The sequence below is a fragment of the Trematomus bernacchii genome, unplaced genomic scaffold (genome assembly GCF_902827165.1).
Source record: "Trematomus bernacchii unplaced genomic scaffold, fTreBer1.1, whole genome shotgun sequence".
NCBI lineage: Eukaryota > Metazoa > Chordata > Actinopteri > Perciformes > Nototheniidae > Trematomus > Trematomus bernacchii.
This window is the reverse complement of record NW_022987560.1, coordinates 1,703,375-1,719,633: the sequence shown is the minus strand read 5'-3', so window position 1 is coordinate 1,719,633 and position 16,259 is coordinate 1,703,375. Positions and strand designations below refer to the sequence as shown.

The 16,259-nt window shown below is 38.6% G+C and overlaps 2 protein-coding genes across 6 annotated transcripts in view; one reads left to right on the top strand and one right to left on the bottom strand.

Annotated features, from left to right (window-relative positions):
* LOC117477332 (zinc finger protein 208-like) overlaps nt 1-16,259 on the top strand; it is a 416,861-nt gene that overhangs the window by 137,603 nt on the left and 262,999 nt on the right.
* Nucleotides 7,814-16,259, bottom strand: part of LOC117477343 (zinc finger protein 239-like) — a 124,361-nt gene continuing 115,915 nt past the window's right edge. For all 5 annotated transcript variants that reach the window (XM_034124029.1, XM_034124028.1, XM_034124031.1 and 2 more), the window contains one exon: nt 7,814-9,589. In XM_034124029.1, coding sequence (XP_033979920.1) covers nt 8,417-9,589 — 1,173 coding nt within the window. In that variant the 3' untranslated portion in view covers nt 7,814-8,416. The remainder of the gene's footprint in view (nt 9,590-16,259) is intronic.

Genomic DNA, 16,259 nt, shown 5'->3' with positions numbered 1-16,259 from the left:
TAGCCTTTAGATGGAATATCTATCTTAGCCTTCATGCTGTAATGTCCCATCTCATAGCAAAATCCCTTGATGACATCTGAAGCAACATCATTACCATTTGAATTCGATGGAACTATAGTCAGAAAAACTGAGACTTCAGTAAAAGAACAGTTAACGGTAGATCTTCTATATGTTCTCTGGAGTTTGAGATTACTAATATACTTGGCTGTAAATCATCTCAGAAGTTTTGGGTTTTGTTCTTCATGTTGACCCAAACCCATAAGACAATAGCAGTAGAAGAATAGCTGGAAGTCATCCAGCTGCCTTCATTGACACTCCAGTCTGCCTCAGAATGATCCCTCTTCCCTCCTCAAGATTGCAAGGGAAAAAGACAGCTTTGACCTGGGTAGAAAATAGCACTTGCATTCTGGGTTAACAGCCTAAAGTCGACCACTAGGTCTTAGAGTCTTATCTATCATTTTTAAACTTCTTGAAACCATGAAATGTTGTTTGTGTTGTGTTTTTACTTACCCACAATTTCCTAAACACACAACAAACATCTCCTGCAACATTGTTCAGCCATGGTGCTGAAACCAATCAGATCCCAACTTTGAACAATACATTTAATCATACGTCTTAGCAGAACCCAATCGAGAGCTTGACCATGTAGGAACAAAACATTTTTAGGCGACAAGTTTCATTTGCCCTCTGGATCATGTGAGGGTTAAAAGATTCACGTGACAAGAATTCAAAGACATCTGAAACCAATGTGTCACAGAAGAAATAATGAAAGATTTCAACTGGGATGAAACAAAATATTATCAAATACATCTTAAAATTAAATTACTAAATTGAACAATAAACCCATTATACCCCTCCTGGAAACATTGTCCTCCAAACCATAGAGACCATGTTTCCCAAATAAGACACTTCAGAGTACCCATCTTCACATACAATGTTATTTCAAAGTCCTATGACTCATCATCAGGAAAACTTTCTCCTGTCAAAAAGAATCAGCAATGTTAAAAATCAAGCTACATAGTCATCAAGCCATGCAGGGATCATGCAGAGTCAAACAAAGTTCATGCGTCATGTCTCACAATGGTTCAACTAATATGGCATAGTCAGAAAAACATTGCCAAAACCATTGTGTGCATCCCAAAATAAAATCACCTTTTGTCGGTGGGTCAGTGTTACTGTAACAGTCAGGAATTGACAAATCAATTCACATTCATTCAGTCTTTGCAAAGTCTAAGTCAGTCTCGAGATCTCATGTCCTATAGTAGTGCACTTTGATATTCTACCAGCTGGAGTTTTTACTAGTGACATCATGGTGTTGATGTCAAACAATGCAACAAAGTTTTTCCCGTGTTCGCAGCACAATTTTCTTCAGATGTTAAACAAACATATTATCAATACACTTCATTAATGTACTGCCCCTAGGAAACACAAAGCCTGACAAATGTTCATGCAAGGCATTCCAGATACCCCATTCACACCAACGGTGTTTCGGGGCCGGTTCGGTGCTGGTGCTTGAAAAGCACCGGGTTTTCCTGTTCACACCGCAGCGGAGCAGCCTCTAAGCTCCGGAATCCGGTTCGTTTCGAGCACCAAAAAGTTGTCCGTGTAGAAGCAAGAACCGCTTACGTCGGAGGGGGGCGAGATTAACCTGAGATAACAGTTAAGGCGAGTACGGCAAATAAAAGTTGTAACCAGCAGTAGTGCTGAGCAAAGTGACTAGAACGCAACCACACACTTGTAAAAAAAAAACACGCTTTATAAAGTCAGGCAACACTAACCAGGCTTCGTGTGATTCTGTTTATTTGTACCTTACTTTGACCATCCGTTCGCTGTTATTGATCATTGTGGAGAGCAGGCAGACGTTTTGTTTGTTATTATAGCAGCTATCGGATGGAATCAATACATGGGCTGCACAGGTTGTCATGTCCGACTATCACAAGTAGAATCATAATGAAAAATACGCCGGTAAAAAGTGCCTGTATAAAACGGCTTAGCAAGTAGTCAGTTTAGCTTCGGTTGCTATGCTAACATCACCCATGTTATACCAGAGAAACTTCCATAACAGCTTTGTGATGCCAAACAGCGTCAATTCAGACTGACACCAAACAGCGTCAATTCAGACTGACACACATTCACTTAAGGGGAACTGGGGATATGTAACAGCTGCTTGTGTGACAGTCAGACAGTGAATACTTTAGAGCCGTGTGAGCTAACCCGGAGCTAACGGGAGAATACACTCCCGTGGAAGAGCAGCCAGCACTGCAGCGGTCGGTAAATGCCGCTGAAACACATTAATAAACAATGAACCACGGCACTCTGGAGAAAAGTATAAGGTTGGAGAAGTCGTTATTTAATTTAATCTGGCTTCGTATGATTAAAAGCAACACGATCATCGACCCGACACAGTCCCCGGCCCGTTGTTGTTGTGAGGTGAGCTCATGGATGTATAATAAGAACTGGATACAGCGTGGGAGGCGGGGCCTCATTCATTCCTATGAGAGTTGCTCATTCGCGCATGATGATAAAATGGCCCAACTTTTGAGAGAGCGAAACGTCACAGATTACCCGGCATGCCTGATAAGTACCCGTATGTGCGCTCATAGCGCATGCGCAACTTTAACCATGCCCCCCAAAATGCTCGTTCACATCAAGCACGTCAATTTGCGTACACGTAACAGCACCGCACGTTCATGACAGCATGGTAATGTTTGTTATGATAGATTTGATATTAACGAGGCGGCAGTTAGCAGCTAGCGGTTAGCTAGTAATTATGCTAATTTACACATCAATCGTTATGTACTTTTATATTACGCTGTAACAGGATCTAGTGATATCCAAGCAACAGAGCTTCATTTAGCATGAAATAATTATTGCACTGTATATATATATATATATATATATATATATATATATATATACAGTGCAATAAGCTTCTTAGTGCAATAAGAAGCTACAGGGACGTTAATCTACGTCGGTAATATTAACTTTATTTAATACAACATTTACGGTACAAGATTTAATCATACAGCCCATGTAGTATAATATTTTACAAATGATGAATTACAGCAAACATGTGCAATATATCCATTATTACAGCTCCGTGGGCTGGCAGTAAGGCGATATGGGTCCGTTCTTATTGTGCATCCATGGGTAAAGATAAACGCATGTAGTGCTGAACACGTAACATGAACGTGCCGGGCGGCGTGGTCCCGTGGGTTAGATACGCGTTCATAATGCAGAGGGAAATAACTCTCAAAATAACGTTATTAGCACATTTTACAACTTGAGGAACGAAGGTTTTTAATAAGGGCTATACAAGTGTTCATACTGGGTAGTTTATTTAGTTTAAAAAAAATTATCCAACGATTTACAGACCACTCTTTCCCCATGTAAGTCAATGGGAAAAAGTGTTTCCGGGCCTGGCAACCAAAAGGAAGTGTAGTATCGCCGTTTGGCCAGCACGAATATTTTCATCAGAGTCCGGCGCACTTCCTGGGGGCTTGGGTGAGCTCCGTTGGGGAGAAACTCAGCGACGTAAACTGTGACGTCATGACGCAGCAGCGGCAGCACCAGTCGGGCTCTGAGCGGTGTGAAAAGAGCCGGCGCTAAACCGAAGAACCGGTTCTGAACCAGAAAAGCTCTAGCACGGAGCTAGAAGGGGAAAAGCCTTGGTGTGAAAGGGGTAAGAGTGAACCTGCAGATAACGGCCTTTTTAATTAATATTCCAAATTAATATTCCAAATTAATCAATAATAATAACAATAATCAATTTTAATCAATTTGTTTACCCTTACAAGTGAACATATCTCATAATGTTTCACCAGGATGTTAAACTAAGCTTTAGCCAAATCAATCATTATTACTGTATGAGATTTAACTGGTGATTGAACAAACAAAGCCTCTTTGTTTACGACATGCAAACACATGTTTTCCAAATTCAGCATCAGCCTTTGTTACTCTAAAATTACGCTTTACATAGGAATATTAGAAATGGAACAAACATTCAATCTTCAGAAATGTTCTTAACAAATGGAGAGTAATGCCATCTCTGTATTCAGTGAATAGCCAACATATTTAAAAAAAATTCAGATATATAAAAATAAGCCTAAATACTCCTTTACTATCAAAGTCTAAAGCTAGACCTAAGGTGAACAGTTTTGGTAATGGACAATTTAATCTAAAAACAAAACAAAATTGGACTCGTGTTTTTGTTATTTGTTCTTCAAAACACATTAGTAAATACTTTGTGAAGTATTCACAATATAACTAACCCTCTCTAGGATATCAAATCTGTTCTTCTTTAACCAGATACTATTTCCCTATTGATTTTTAGTTCATGATAACAATGGTATAACTACCACACGTTTTACCCATAGCTAGTTTATATGTCAAGATTATTATGTGTGACATAATAATCAGATGTCTAGTATGCTAAACAAGGATATTAAACTTTAATCTTTTCAGTATTCCAGACCATCGTTAAACAAGCAGCCTCTTTTCTTAAACACTAAACATAATGTTCTGCACCACCCTCTGGAAAACTCTTGCACAGTTATGCTGTAAAATCATTGCATAATTTCTTCAGAGTCTGAACAGTCTGAGACAAGCCTGTCTCAAGATCGTGTCATAATGAGAACAGTCAGTGATTTGTTGTCCTCTGGAGCTGTAGTCAGTTGGATCAAGGAAACTCTTTTTGGCATTGGGATGTCTGGAGGGGAGGAAACTCTTGGATCAATGTGGTACAATCAGCAGACACACCTCTGCACAGTAGAAATCCCCAAAACTGCAGTTCCTCTTCACACCACTGTTGCCTTGACAACGAGGCACAAGCAAAATGTCAAAACCTCCTCAGAGATGCGTTCGTTGCACAGTTCTTCTGTTTCTGTAGTGAGCAACATCTCACCAACACACTGATTCAGAGTACAACCCAAAGGTGGTGCATAACTATCCAATGCTGCTGTAATCACAGCCAATCAGCTACTAGAGAAAAACTCAATTTAAATCTCTCCCCCAAAACATTGTAAAATCTCTTTTGTCTAGTTGACGTCCTGCTTTTAAATTCTAGTCAGGAAAAGAACATAAACATCATCTTTAAAATCTTCTTAGATTCAAAACCAAAAAGCTATTCCTTCTCCACCATGATCCATTTTAACATCAAAGTCCATAAAAACTGATGATTTATCTTTAAAAAACCATGAAGAATGACAGTTCTCATGAAACACTATTCTTCTTTACTTCAGTTCTAAGTCAATGAGCAAAACAAGGAAACCCTCCTTAACCACTATAGATTCATCTTTTAATCAATTTGCTTATTCTATTCATTTTCTAATTGTTTATCCAAGTTGTTTTACAAGCATGGTTAGGTTGTAATAATACAAAACTAACTGTATTCAGCCCGCGCTATATTTGAAAAACAAGTAATCTAATTACAGTTAATGAATATATATTTGGAACACTTAAAGGAAATATTGGTGGAAAAGTTTCCTCACAAAATGTAATCTTCATCACTAAAGCTAAAACCTAAAGAAATCATCACGGAACAGTTTTCTTTCCTCATCACTCAATTGTTTCAATAAAAACAAAGAAGGCATTGTGAAAACTCCCACTTTGAGAACATCTCAACACTTTATTCCATCTAAGCATGAATGTTTATGACAGACACGCCCTATTAATCCAAGACGGTCTTTAGTGATATCAATTGTGAACTTTCTTAATATTAATTGTAAATTCAACGTATGTTCTCTTTAGAACAAAGATAGGATAGTTGCAGCTGAAACTGGTTAATAGCAACTTTCTGTTAACCTAGATAAGCATGTTGTTCTTATATCTAATAAATACATATATTTTTATGTTTTTTTATTTTTTATTTTATGTTACTCATAAAACAGTAAACCATAGGAACATTTTCCAGAATAGTAGTTAACTTTATATAACTTTGACTCTCTCTAGACCAGGGCTCTCCAACACGTCGATCGCGAGCTACCGGTAGCTCGCGGGCAGCTTTTCAGTAGCTCGCCGCTCGATTATCGATTATAGCGTAGTAAGGTTGCTTATTGATTCTTCGGCCGCGGCTGGACAATAACGTTTTTTTATTTTAGAATTTTTTCTGTCACACGAATATCAAATGGTCGGTGACGCAGAGATCAAGGAACAGACGTGACAGCAGCACAGCGACACCACACACGGAGCAGTCTGCTTTCTCCACCAGCACCAGTGCAGAACCAACAGCAGAATGACCCGCTCTGAATCAGGCCCTGTCGCTGCGCCTCAGAGACACACAGGGAGGGATTTGTGTTTTTTGAAAAACACTCGTTATCGTCATGTCAGGTTTTTGGTGGATTTAATTAAGTCTTGGATTGCAGAGTATGAATGTCCTCTTGCTATTTTCAGTTGATAAATACTTGTGTAAAGTTTGTGAAGGCAGGAGGAAAGCTTCCTCTCCGTTCCTCCAAACCCCGCCCCCTCCCTGAAAATAATGAGTGACAGGCTGATAGTGACCCGATAGAAACTTTATTATTCACTTAATCACTGATTGAGATATAATGAAGCTAACTTAATCTCATACATTCATGGGATTTATGTAACAGTAAGACAGAGAATGTAAGTGTGCACCCACATGCACTATTTTTGTTTTTATAATGCTATTGTAAATACTGCTGTTGTCTGCTGTGTTCAGACTCAAGTCCTGTGTGTGATGCCACATTCAGGACATTCAGTGTCTTTTTTTTAACAGAAGACCGTAGCTATAAGCTGCAGCTAGACTGCAGAAGTATTAGTTTTTTGTTTTTGAGGATGGAACCATTTTCACACACAGATATAGGGAGGCTAGACCTATACAATTAATTTATTTTGGTTTATAAATTAATGTCAAGACGAAGAAGAAGAAGAAAAAGATGGCTGAACAACTGTTCAGTGTCAATCCTGTGGAGATCTCCAAAATAATGTTCAGCTTAAGTCTCAGCAAAACTCAGAACATTTCTGGAGCCTTGTAGACCCAGAAAACTATAAGAACATTCACCAAGCAGCACTGAAAATGTCTGCTTTATTTGGTTCTGTTCTACATACCTTTGTGAAGCAGCTTTTTCTGACATGAATGAAATCTAAATACAGAACAAGACCGACTGATGAACATTTAAATGACTCTATTAAGTGAACTTAAGTGGGTCCAGCATACACCTCTATGGTGGACTGCATGCAGTGCCATTCATCTCACTAACAAAAGAGTGAAATGCTTGTAAGGTGGTGATTAAGGACACTTATGTGAATGTTCAGTGATGTACTTATTATGTGGGCCATAATAATATGTGAGAAATCTTCGTTTTCTTGGACCTTATTTTTGATAAGCTTTAGGTATTGCAATTTCACACGTGTACAAAAGTATAGCTTAATTCAACTGATGAGGGCTATGTGAATAAATGTAAGCGATGTGATGCAAGTAGCTCTTGGCCACTTTCATTTTTTGAAAGTAGCTCTCAGATGAAGAAAGGTTGGAGACCCCTGCTCTAGACTCTTTAAAACATCTTAATTCTAGGTGAAAATAAAAAACTAAATCTTTTTATTTCAATATAGCTACTTCATATACTCAGTAAATCTCTTTTTACTTTCCCTTAATGTTACTGTATATAATATAATTTTTTCCTTTGAAATATAATTAAGTACAATTCTTAGTTAATGACAAATACCATGAAATTCACAATGCAATGCAATGGTAACAATCAGTTCTCAAGACTTCTCATAAAAACCACAATGTGACGTAACTGTATCCTAAAAAAAACTATGCTAAAAACAACAAATTATTGTTTCTTATTTATTTCAATATATCTACTACATCAAATCACACATTGATCTATTAATTTTCAATGTATTCACTCCAACTTCAGATCACTCATTGATCTTTCACTCCTTTTTTAAACTCACTCCTTTTTTCAGGCATCAGAGAAAAGAGCAAACAGACACACTGCTGCTCTCACGGCTGATAAAACAAAGGGTCTCCTCTTTTACAGACTCAGAAAGAGGGGGAAATACTTTCACAGACAAATACAGACACACCCCGGCTGGAGCTCTCAGCCTTTTCAGGAGAAGGGGGCTTCCTTGAACAATTAACAACAAACTATGGTATACCAAAACATTTAGCGCTTTATCACAGGCTCTACATTATATTACGGCCTAACAAAACATGGAAACCTCCACTTTTGTATGTAGTGAATTCACAGAGTCGCCAGGCAAGTTTTATACTTTTAACTCCCTGAACTCAGATCGGGCTTATTAATCTCTTAATTCACTGATTATTCAAGAAACTACCCGATGCAACTTAACGAGGCTAGCAGTTTAATCCTGGACATATAATATGTTATAAAAGGAATAACAAGACTATTAGAAAACCATGGTTGAAACACAGCATAGTAGAACAATGATTTTAATTAAATCGGGAGAAACAGCATCGCTGTGGCCTTGTTTTGGCATAGTGTGAACGATGGTTAGAAAATAAAAAACTGTTAGTCATATTTAGGAAAATACATGACGGGTTAGGGTGAAAACAGCATCTCTTCACACCAGTACCGTTTCTCTCCAGTGTGAACACGTTGATGTGTTTTGAGAGCACCTGATCTCGTGAACGTTTGCCCACACTCTTCACAGCTGTAAGGTTTCTCTCCTGTGTGAATACTAGATGTGTTTTGAGATTACCTGATCCAATAAATGTTTTCCCACACTCTTCACAGCTGTATGGTTTTTCTCCTGTGTGAATACGTTTATGTGTTTTGAGATGACCTGATTGAGTGAACGTTTGCCCACACTCTTCACAGCTGTATGGCTTTTCTCCTGAGTGAACACGTTGATGTGTTTTGAAAACACCTGATGTAGTGAACGTTTTCCCACAATCTTCACAGCTGTAAGGTTTCACTCCTGTGTGAATACGTAGATGTGTTTTGAGATGACCTGATCCAGTGAATGTTTTCCCACACTCTTCACAGCTGTACCGTTTTTCTCCTGTGTGAATACGTTTATGTGTTAGGAGATTACCTGATCCAATAAATGTTTTCCCACACTCTTCACAGCTGTATGGTTTTTCTCCTGAGTGAATACGGCAATGTCTTTTGAAAACACCTGATGTAGTGAACGTTTTCCCACAATCTTCACAGCTGTACGGTTTCTCTCCTGTGTGAATACGGCAATGTATTTTGAGATCAACTGATGTAGTGAGCGTTTTCCCACACTCTTCACAGCTGTACGGCTTTTCTCCCGTGTGAATACGTTGATGTGTTTTAAGAGCACCTGATCCAGTGAATGTTTTCCCACACTCTTCACAGCTGTATGGTTTTTCTCCTGTGTGAATACGTTGATGTGTTTTAAGAGCACCTGATCCAGTGAATGTTTTCCCACACTCTTCACAGCTGTATGGTTTTTCTCCTGTGTGAATACGGCAATGTTTTTTGAGATCACCTGATCTAGTGAACGTTTGGCCACACTCTTCACAGCTGTACGGTTTTTCTCCAGTATGAATAAGCAGGTGGCGCTTGAAATTTCCAGATTTTGTAAAGGATTTGTCACATTGCTGACAGCTGTGACGTCTCTCTCTTCCTTTCGGTTTCTAAAACAGACGGACAGAGAAAGAGAGAAAGTCAATCTAAAAAGCATAAACACATATAGAGTTAACACAATAAAAACTCACAAAATACTACTTGTACTAACTGTTTTTTTTATTATATTTGATACAGTAATACGGCAACATTCAAACCACAGTATATACCAGAGGTGGGGGACTCGAGTCACATGACTTGACTCGAGTCAGATTCAAGTCGCATATTTTTGGACTTGACTAACATTGATAAAAGACTCAACTTGACTTTGACTTGATATTCATGACTTGAGACTTGACTTAGGCTTGAGACAGATGACTCGAAAGGACTTTGCATTTGTATTGTACGGAGCCCCTAAAGGGCAATGAAAAAAAGATACTGTATCTCGTTCACACGAGAAAGTTACCGGAGCGCCAAGTAGGAAGTGGAGCACACAGGAGACAACCGTGTAATTGCAGACTGTAATGTTTATGTTGGGAAATGGCAGTGCATTCATTATTTGAGATATATTTCGAACTCAGACTCTCAAGTTATTTTTACCTGTGATAAACTACTACTGTGTTTGATGAAAAATCAAATCATGGTTTGCTATATATGAATGATATGTTATAGGAGCAAATAATTCAGGGAAGAAAGGCTACTAAGTATTTCCATTCAACTTTATTTTTAGAAATGTACAACATGTGTAAATATACACGCGTTTTCAGCATCTTGACTATCGCAGCTTTGTAAGCTGGTGCTGGGGATTTTTAGGACGAGGCAGTAGAGTAGTCATCCCGTCATGTGTTGTCCGCCGGATACGCTAGGAGTTTCCTGATCTGGCTGGACAAAATCAAATGCAAATCACAAAATATTAGAGAAACTTAGTTGTTTTAGGTTCGTTAGCTTGCCAGCTAGATTAATATGCTAACCTACGTTTGCTAGTTGTTCAGTGTATTATGCCAACCTACTATGAACAACAGCTAGTGGTTCATATTAGGCTAGCAAGAACATGTTTACAATTGCAATCTTATACGGTAGTCTGCTACGTTCGGTCATTCATTGTAGCTGGGATAAAAACAATGTTTTCCCTAGCATGTCTAGCTCTTGGTAGCCTTCTTGTTTAGCGCGGTAGCATACACGCTAGGAACGCCAACTATGCATGTATATTTTCTATTTCGACATGTATATTTTATATTTTATTTTATTTTTCTTTCTATTCTTGTATATTTTGTAGTTTTGTTTTATTGTAAAATGCCTTTTATGCTGCTGTAACAACAACAATTTCCCAATTTGGGATCAATAAAGTACTATCTGTCTATCTATCTATCTATAATGTAATTAAGTTTCGCGACTGACCGTACGGTAAATCACCCGGAGTATATTGTCTATGAGTATTTTGTGTGTGAACGCAGACATTCTCCTGCTATGAGATACATGTATGTAAGGCCATCTGCTGATATTAGAGTTGATGTATGGAAACGCTAGCAACTTAGTTAGCCCAGTTAGCACTGTGTCAATGGCTTAGCAGTCCGAAAAACGTTTACCCATTTAAACAGTCGTGGTAGATATACCTTGTTTGTTTTAGACACATCATAAATACACAAACAACAATGAATACTTACAGGTTGTGTACCCGAATCTCCCGCTGGTCCAAACAAAGTAGGAACAGCATCGTCCTTCAGTGTCCTACGCTGTGCATATTCGGCATGAATCACTGCAAGGTTTGTGAAGCTTTGGTCTGTGAAATGCCTCGCACACAGTACAATACCGGCTCGAACATCTGAAGGAACAGTGTTAACAAGGAATTTCAACCACTGACTTCGTCGTGGTTCTGCCCTCGGTAAGGCATACATTGAAGATTTCCCCTAACAAGACAGGAAACAGATCCTCGTTGGCATGACTGGATACAGTTTTGAACTGAACCTGAGCTTCCAACAGTATATATGTTTGGCTGGCAGAGGGTGCAGCCATAGCTCTGGGCGTGGCTACTGGGTATCCCCGTGTAGCGATACCCAGAAAGAAAACATTGGAAAATGAGAAATAGGCGTTTTGGGGAGGTCTTTTCTGTGTTAGAGTTTTAGGAGTGAGTAATTGATTGTTTGTTGTGTAGTGTTGAGATTGTCTTTAGTTGTGAGTAGTAGTGTATAGAAGTGTAGTATTGGCAGAGGTCTCTTACTGTTGAACAGCTTCCTCAGTTTAGATAGGGGAGTGTCTAGCTGGGCTGAATCAGTCCTTCCTTCAGGCACTCTATTATTTTGCATTTTTTATTTTCGGGGTAATCCTGGGTGGGGATGTAGTCCCTGTTGGGTGCAGGCGTTTCAGGGTTTCGGCCGCTGATGTTTGCCTTTAAGGTTGCCTCGAGCCCGGCACGCTCCAGAAGATAGTTAGGTAAGTTTGTGGTAGGCAGGATCTGGGGAAGCTTGTTATTTGAAAGACTAGAGTCAATGCTTGTGTAGCATCATATATATTTGCCTGTTGCTGAGTGAGGTGGTCTAATTGTAGCTGGTGAGTAGTTGCAAGTAAGCTATACGTGGTTAGCTGTAGGTCTATGGTAGTAGACTAGTGCAGTAGTGTGAGCGTTGAAAATGAATTTGTGTGTAGTGTGTTTAGTATGGCCTCCCTTGTGTTGAGTGAATCCTCTCATACTATATACCAAAGTATTACAGTAGCACCTAAAGAGTCTCAAAGTACCAAAGTATTACAGTAGCACCTAAAGAGTCTCAAAGTACCAAAGTATTACAGTAGCCCCTAAAGAGTCTCAAAGTACCAAAGTATTACAGTAGCATCTAAAGAGTCTCAAAGTACCAAAGTATTACAGTAGCCCCTAAAGAGTCTCAAAGTACCAAAGTATTACAGTAGCACCTAAAGAGTCTCAAAGTACCAAAGTATTACAGTAGCACCTAAAGAGTCTCAAAGTACCAAAGTATTACAGTAGCATCTAAAGAGTCTCAAAGTACCAAAGTATTACAGTAGCACCTAAAGAGTCTCAAAGTACCAAAGTATTACAGTAGCACCTAAAGAGTCTTAAAGTACCAAAGTATTACAGTAGCACCTAAAGAGTCTCAAAGTACCAAAGTATTACAGTAGCCCCTAAAGAGTCTCAAAGTACCAAAGTATTACAGTAGCCCCTAAAGAGTCTTAAAGTACCAAAGTATTACAGTAGCCCCTAAAGAGTCTTAAAGTACCAAAGTATTACAGTAGCACCTAAAGAGTCTCAAAGTACCAAAGTATTACAGTAGCCCCTAAAGAGTCTCAAAGTACCAAAGTATTACAGTAGCACCTAAAGAGTCTCAAAGTACCAAAGTATTACAGTAGCCCCTAAAGAGTCTCAAAGTACCAAAGTATTACAGTAGCCCCTAAAGAGTCTCAAAGTACCAAAGTATTACAGTAGCCCCTAAAGAGTCTCAAAGTACCAAAGTATTAGAGTAGCACCTAAAGAGTCTCAAAGTACCAAAGTATTACAGTAGCATCTAAAGAGTCTCAAAGTACCAAAGTATTACAGTAGCCCCTAAAGAGTCTAAAAGTACCAAAGTATTACAGTAGCCCCTAAAGAGTCTTAAAGTACCAAAGTATTACAGTAGCACCTAAAGAGTCTTAAAGTACCAAAGTATTACAGTAGCACCTAAAGAGTCTTAAAGTACCAAAGTATTACAGTAGCACCTAAAGAGTCTCAAAGTACCAAAGTATTACAGTAGCATCTAAAGAGTCTTAAAGTACCAAAGTATTACAGTAGCACCTAAAGAGTCTTAAAGTACCAAAGTATTACAGTAGCACCTAAAGAGTCTTAAAGTACCAAAGTATTACAGTAGCACCTAAAGAGTCTTAAAGTACCAAAGTATTACAGTAGCACCTAAAGAGTCTTAAAGTACCAAAGTATTACAGTAGCACCTAAAGAGTCTCAAAGTACCAAAGTATTACAGTAGCCCCTAAAGAGTCTCAAAGTACCAAAGTATTACAGTAGCCCCTAAAGAGTCTCAAAGTACCAAAGTATTACAGTAGCCCCTAAAGAGTCTCAAAGTACCAAAGTATTACAGTAGCCCCTAAAGAGTCTCAAAGTACCAAAGTATTACAGTAGCCCCTAAAGAGTCTCAAAGTACCAAAGTATTACAGTAGCCCCTAAAGAGTCTCAAAGTACCAAAGTATTACAGTAGCCCCTAAAGAGTCTCAAAGTACCAAAGTATTACAGTAGCCCCTAAAGAGTCTCAAAGTACCAAAGTATTACAGTAGCCCCTAAAGAGTCTCAAAGTACCAAAGTATTACAGTAGCCCCTAAAGAGTCTCAAAGTACCAAAGTATTACAGTAGCACCTAAAGAGTCTCAAAGTACCAAAGTATTACAGTAGCCCCTAAAGAGTCTCAAAGTACCAAAGTATTACAGTAGCCCCTAAAGAGTCTCAAAGTACCAAAGTATTACAGTAGCCCCTAAAGAGTCTCAAAGTACCAAAGTATTACAGTAGCACCTAAAGAGTCTCAAAGTACCAAAGTATTACAGTAGCCCCTAAAGAGTCTCAAAGTACCAAAGTATTACAGTAGCACCTAAAGAGTCTCAAAGTACCAAAGTATTACAGTAGCACCTAAAGAGTCTCAAAGTACCAAAGTATTACAGTAGCCCCTAAAGAGTCTCAAAGTACCAAAGTATTACAGTAGCCCCTAAAGAGTCTCAAAGTACCAAAGTATTACAGTAGCCCCTAAAGAGTCTTAAAGTACCAAAGTATTACAGTAGCCCCTAAAGAGTCTCAAAGTACCAAAGTATTACAGTAGCCCCTAAAGAGTCTACCAAAGTTTACAGTAGCCCCCCCCAAAGTATTACAGTAGCCCCTAAAGAGTCTCAAAGTACCAAAGTATTACAGTAGCCCCTAAAGAGTCTTAAAGTACCAAAGTATTACAGTAGCCCCTAAAGAGTCTCAAAGTACCAAAGTATTACAGTAGCATCTAAAGAGTCTCAAAGTACCAAAGTATTACAGTAGCACCTAAAGAGTCTCAAAGTACCAAAGTATTACAGTAGCCCTAAAGAGTCTCAAAGTACCAAAGTATTACAGTAGCATCTAAAGAGTCTCAAAGTACCAAAGTATTACAGTAGCCCCTAAAGAGTCTCAAAGTACCAAAGTATTACAGTAGCACCTAAAGAGTCTCAAAGTACCAAAGTATTACCAGTAGCCCCTAAAGAGTCTCAAAGTACCAAAGTATTACAGTAGCACCTAAAGAGTCTCAAAGTACCAAAGTATTACAGTAGCACCCTAAAGAGTCTCAAAGTACCAAAGTATTACAGTAGCCCCTAAAGAGTCTCAAAGTACCAAGTATTACAGTAGCCCCTAAAGAGTCTCAAAGTACCAAAGTATTAGAGTAGCACCTAAAGAGTCTCAAAGTACCAAAGTATTACAGTAGCATCTAAAGAGTCTCAAAGTACCAAAGTATTACAGTAGCCCCTAAAGAGTCTAAAAGTACCAAAGTATTACAGTAGCCCCTAAAGAGTCTTAAAGTACCAAAGTATTACAGTAGCACCTAAAGAGTCTTAAAGTACCAAAGTATTACAGTAGCCCTAAAGAGTCTCAAAGTACCAAAGTATTACAGTAGCATCTAAAGAGTCCTTAAAGTACCAAAGTATTACAGTAGCACCTAAGAGTCTTAAGTACCAAAGTATTACAGTAGCACCTAAAGAGTCTAAAGTACCAAAGTATTACAGTAGCACCTAAAGAGTCTTAAAGTACCAAAGTATTACAGTAGCACCTAAAGAGTCTCAAAGTACCAAAGTATTACAGTAGCCCCTAAAGAGTCTCAAAGTACCAAAGTATTACAGTAGCCCCTAAAGAGTCTCAAAGTACCAAAGTATTACAGTAGCCCATAAAGAGTCTCAAAGTACCAAAGTATTACAGTAGCCCCTAAAGAGTCTCAAAGTACCAAAGTATTACAGTAGCCCCTAAAGAGTCTCAAAGTACCAAAGTTTACAGTAGCCCCTAAAGAGTCTCAAAGTACCAAAGTATTACAGTAGCACCTAAAGAGTCTCAAAGTACCAAAGTATTACAGTAGCCCCTAAAGAGTCTCAAAGTACCAAAGTATTACAGTAGCCCCTAAAGAGTCTCAAAGTACCAAAGTATTACAGTAGCCCCTAAAGAGTCTCAAAGTACCAAAGTATTACAGTAGCCCCTAAAGAGTCTCAAAGTACCAAAGTATTACAGTAGCACCTAAAGAGTCTCAAAGTACCAAAGTATTACAGTAGCCCCTAAAGAGTCTTAAAGTACCAAAGTATTACAGTAGCCCCTAAAGAGTCTCAAAGTACCAAAGTATTACAGTAGCCCCTAAAGAGTCTCAAAGTACCAAAGTATTACAGTAGCACCTAAAGAGTCTCAAAGTACCAAAGTATTACAGTAGCCCCTAAAGAGTCTCAAAGTACCAAAGTATTACAGTAGCACCTAAAGAGTCTCAAAGTACCAAAGTATTACAGTAGCACCTAAAGAGTCTCAAAGTACCAAAGTATTACAGTAGCCCCTAAAGAGTCTCAAAGTACCAAAGTATTACAGTAGCCCCTAAAGAGTCTTAAAGTACCAAAGTATTACAGTAGCCCTAAAGAGTCTCAAAGTACCAAAGTATTACAGTAGCCCCTAAAGAGTCTCAAAGTACCAAAGTATTACAGTAGCCCCTAAAGAGTCTCAAAGTACCAAAGTATTACAGTAGCCCCTAAAGAGTCTTAAAGTACCAAAGTA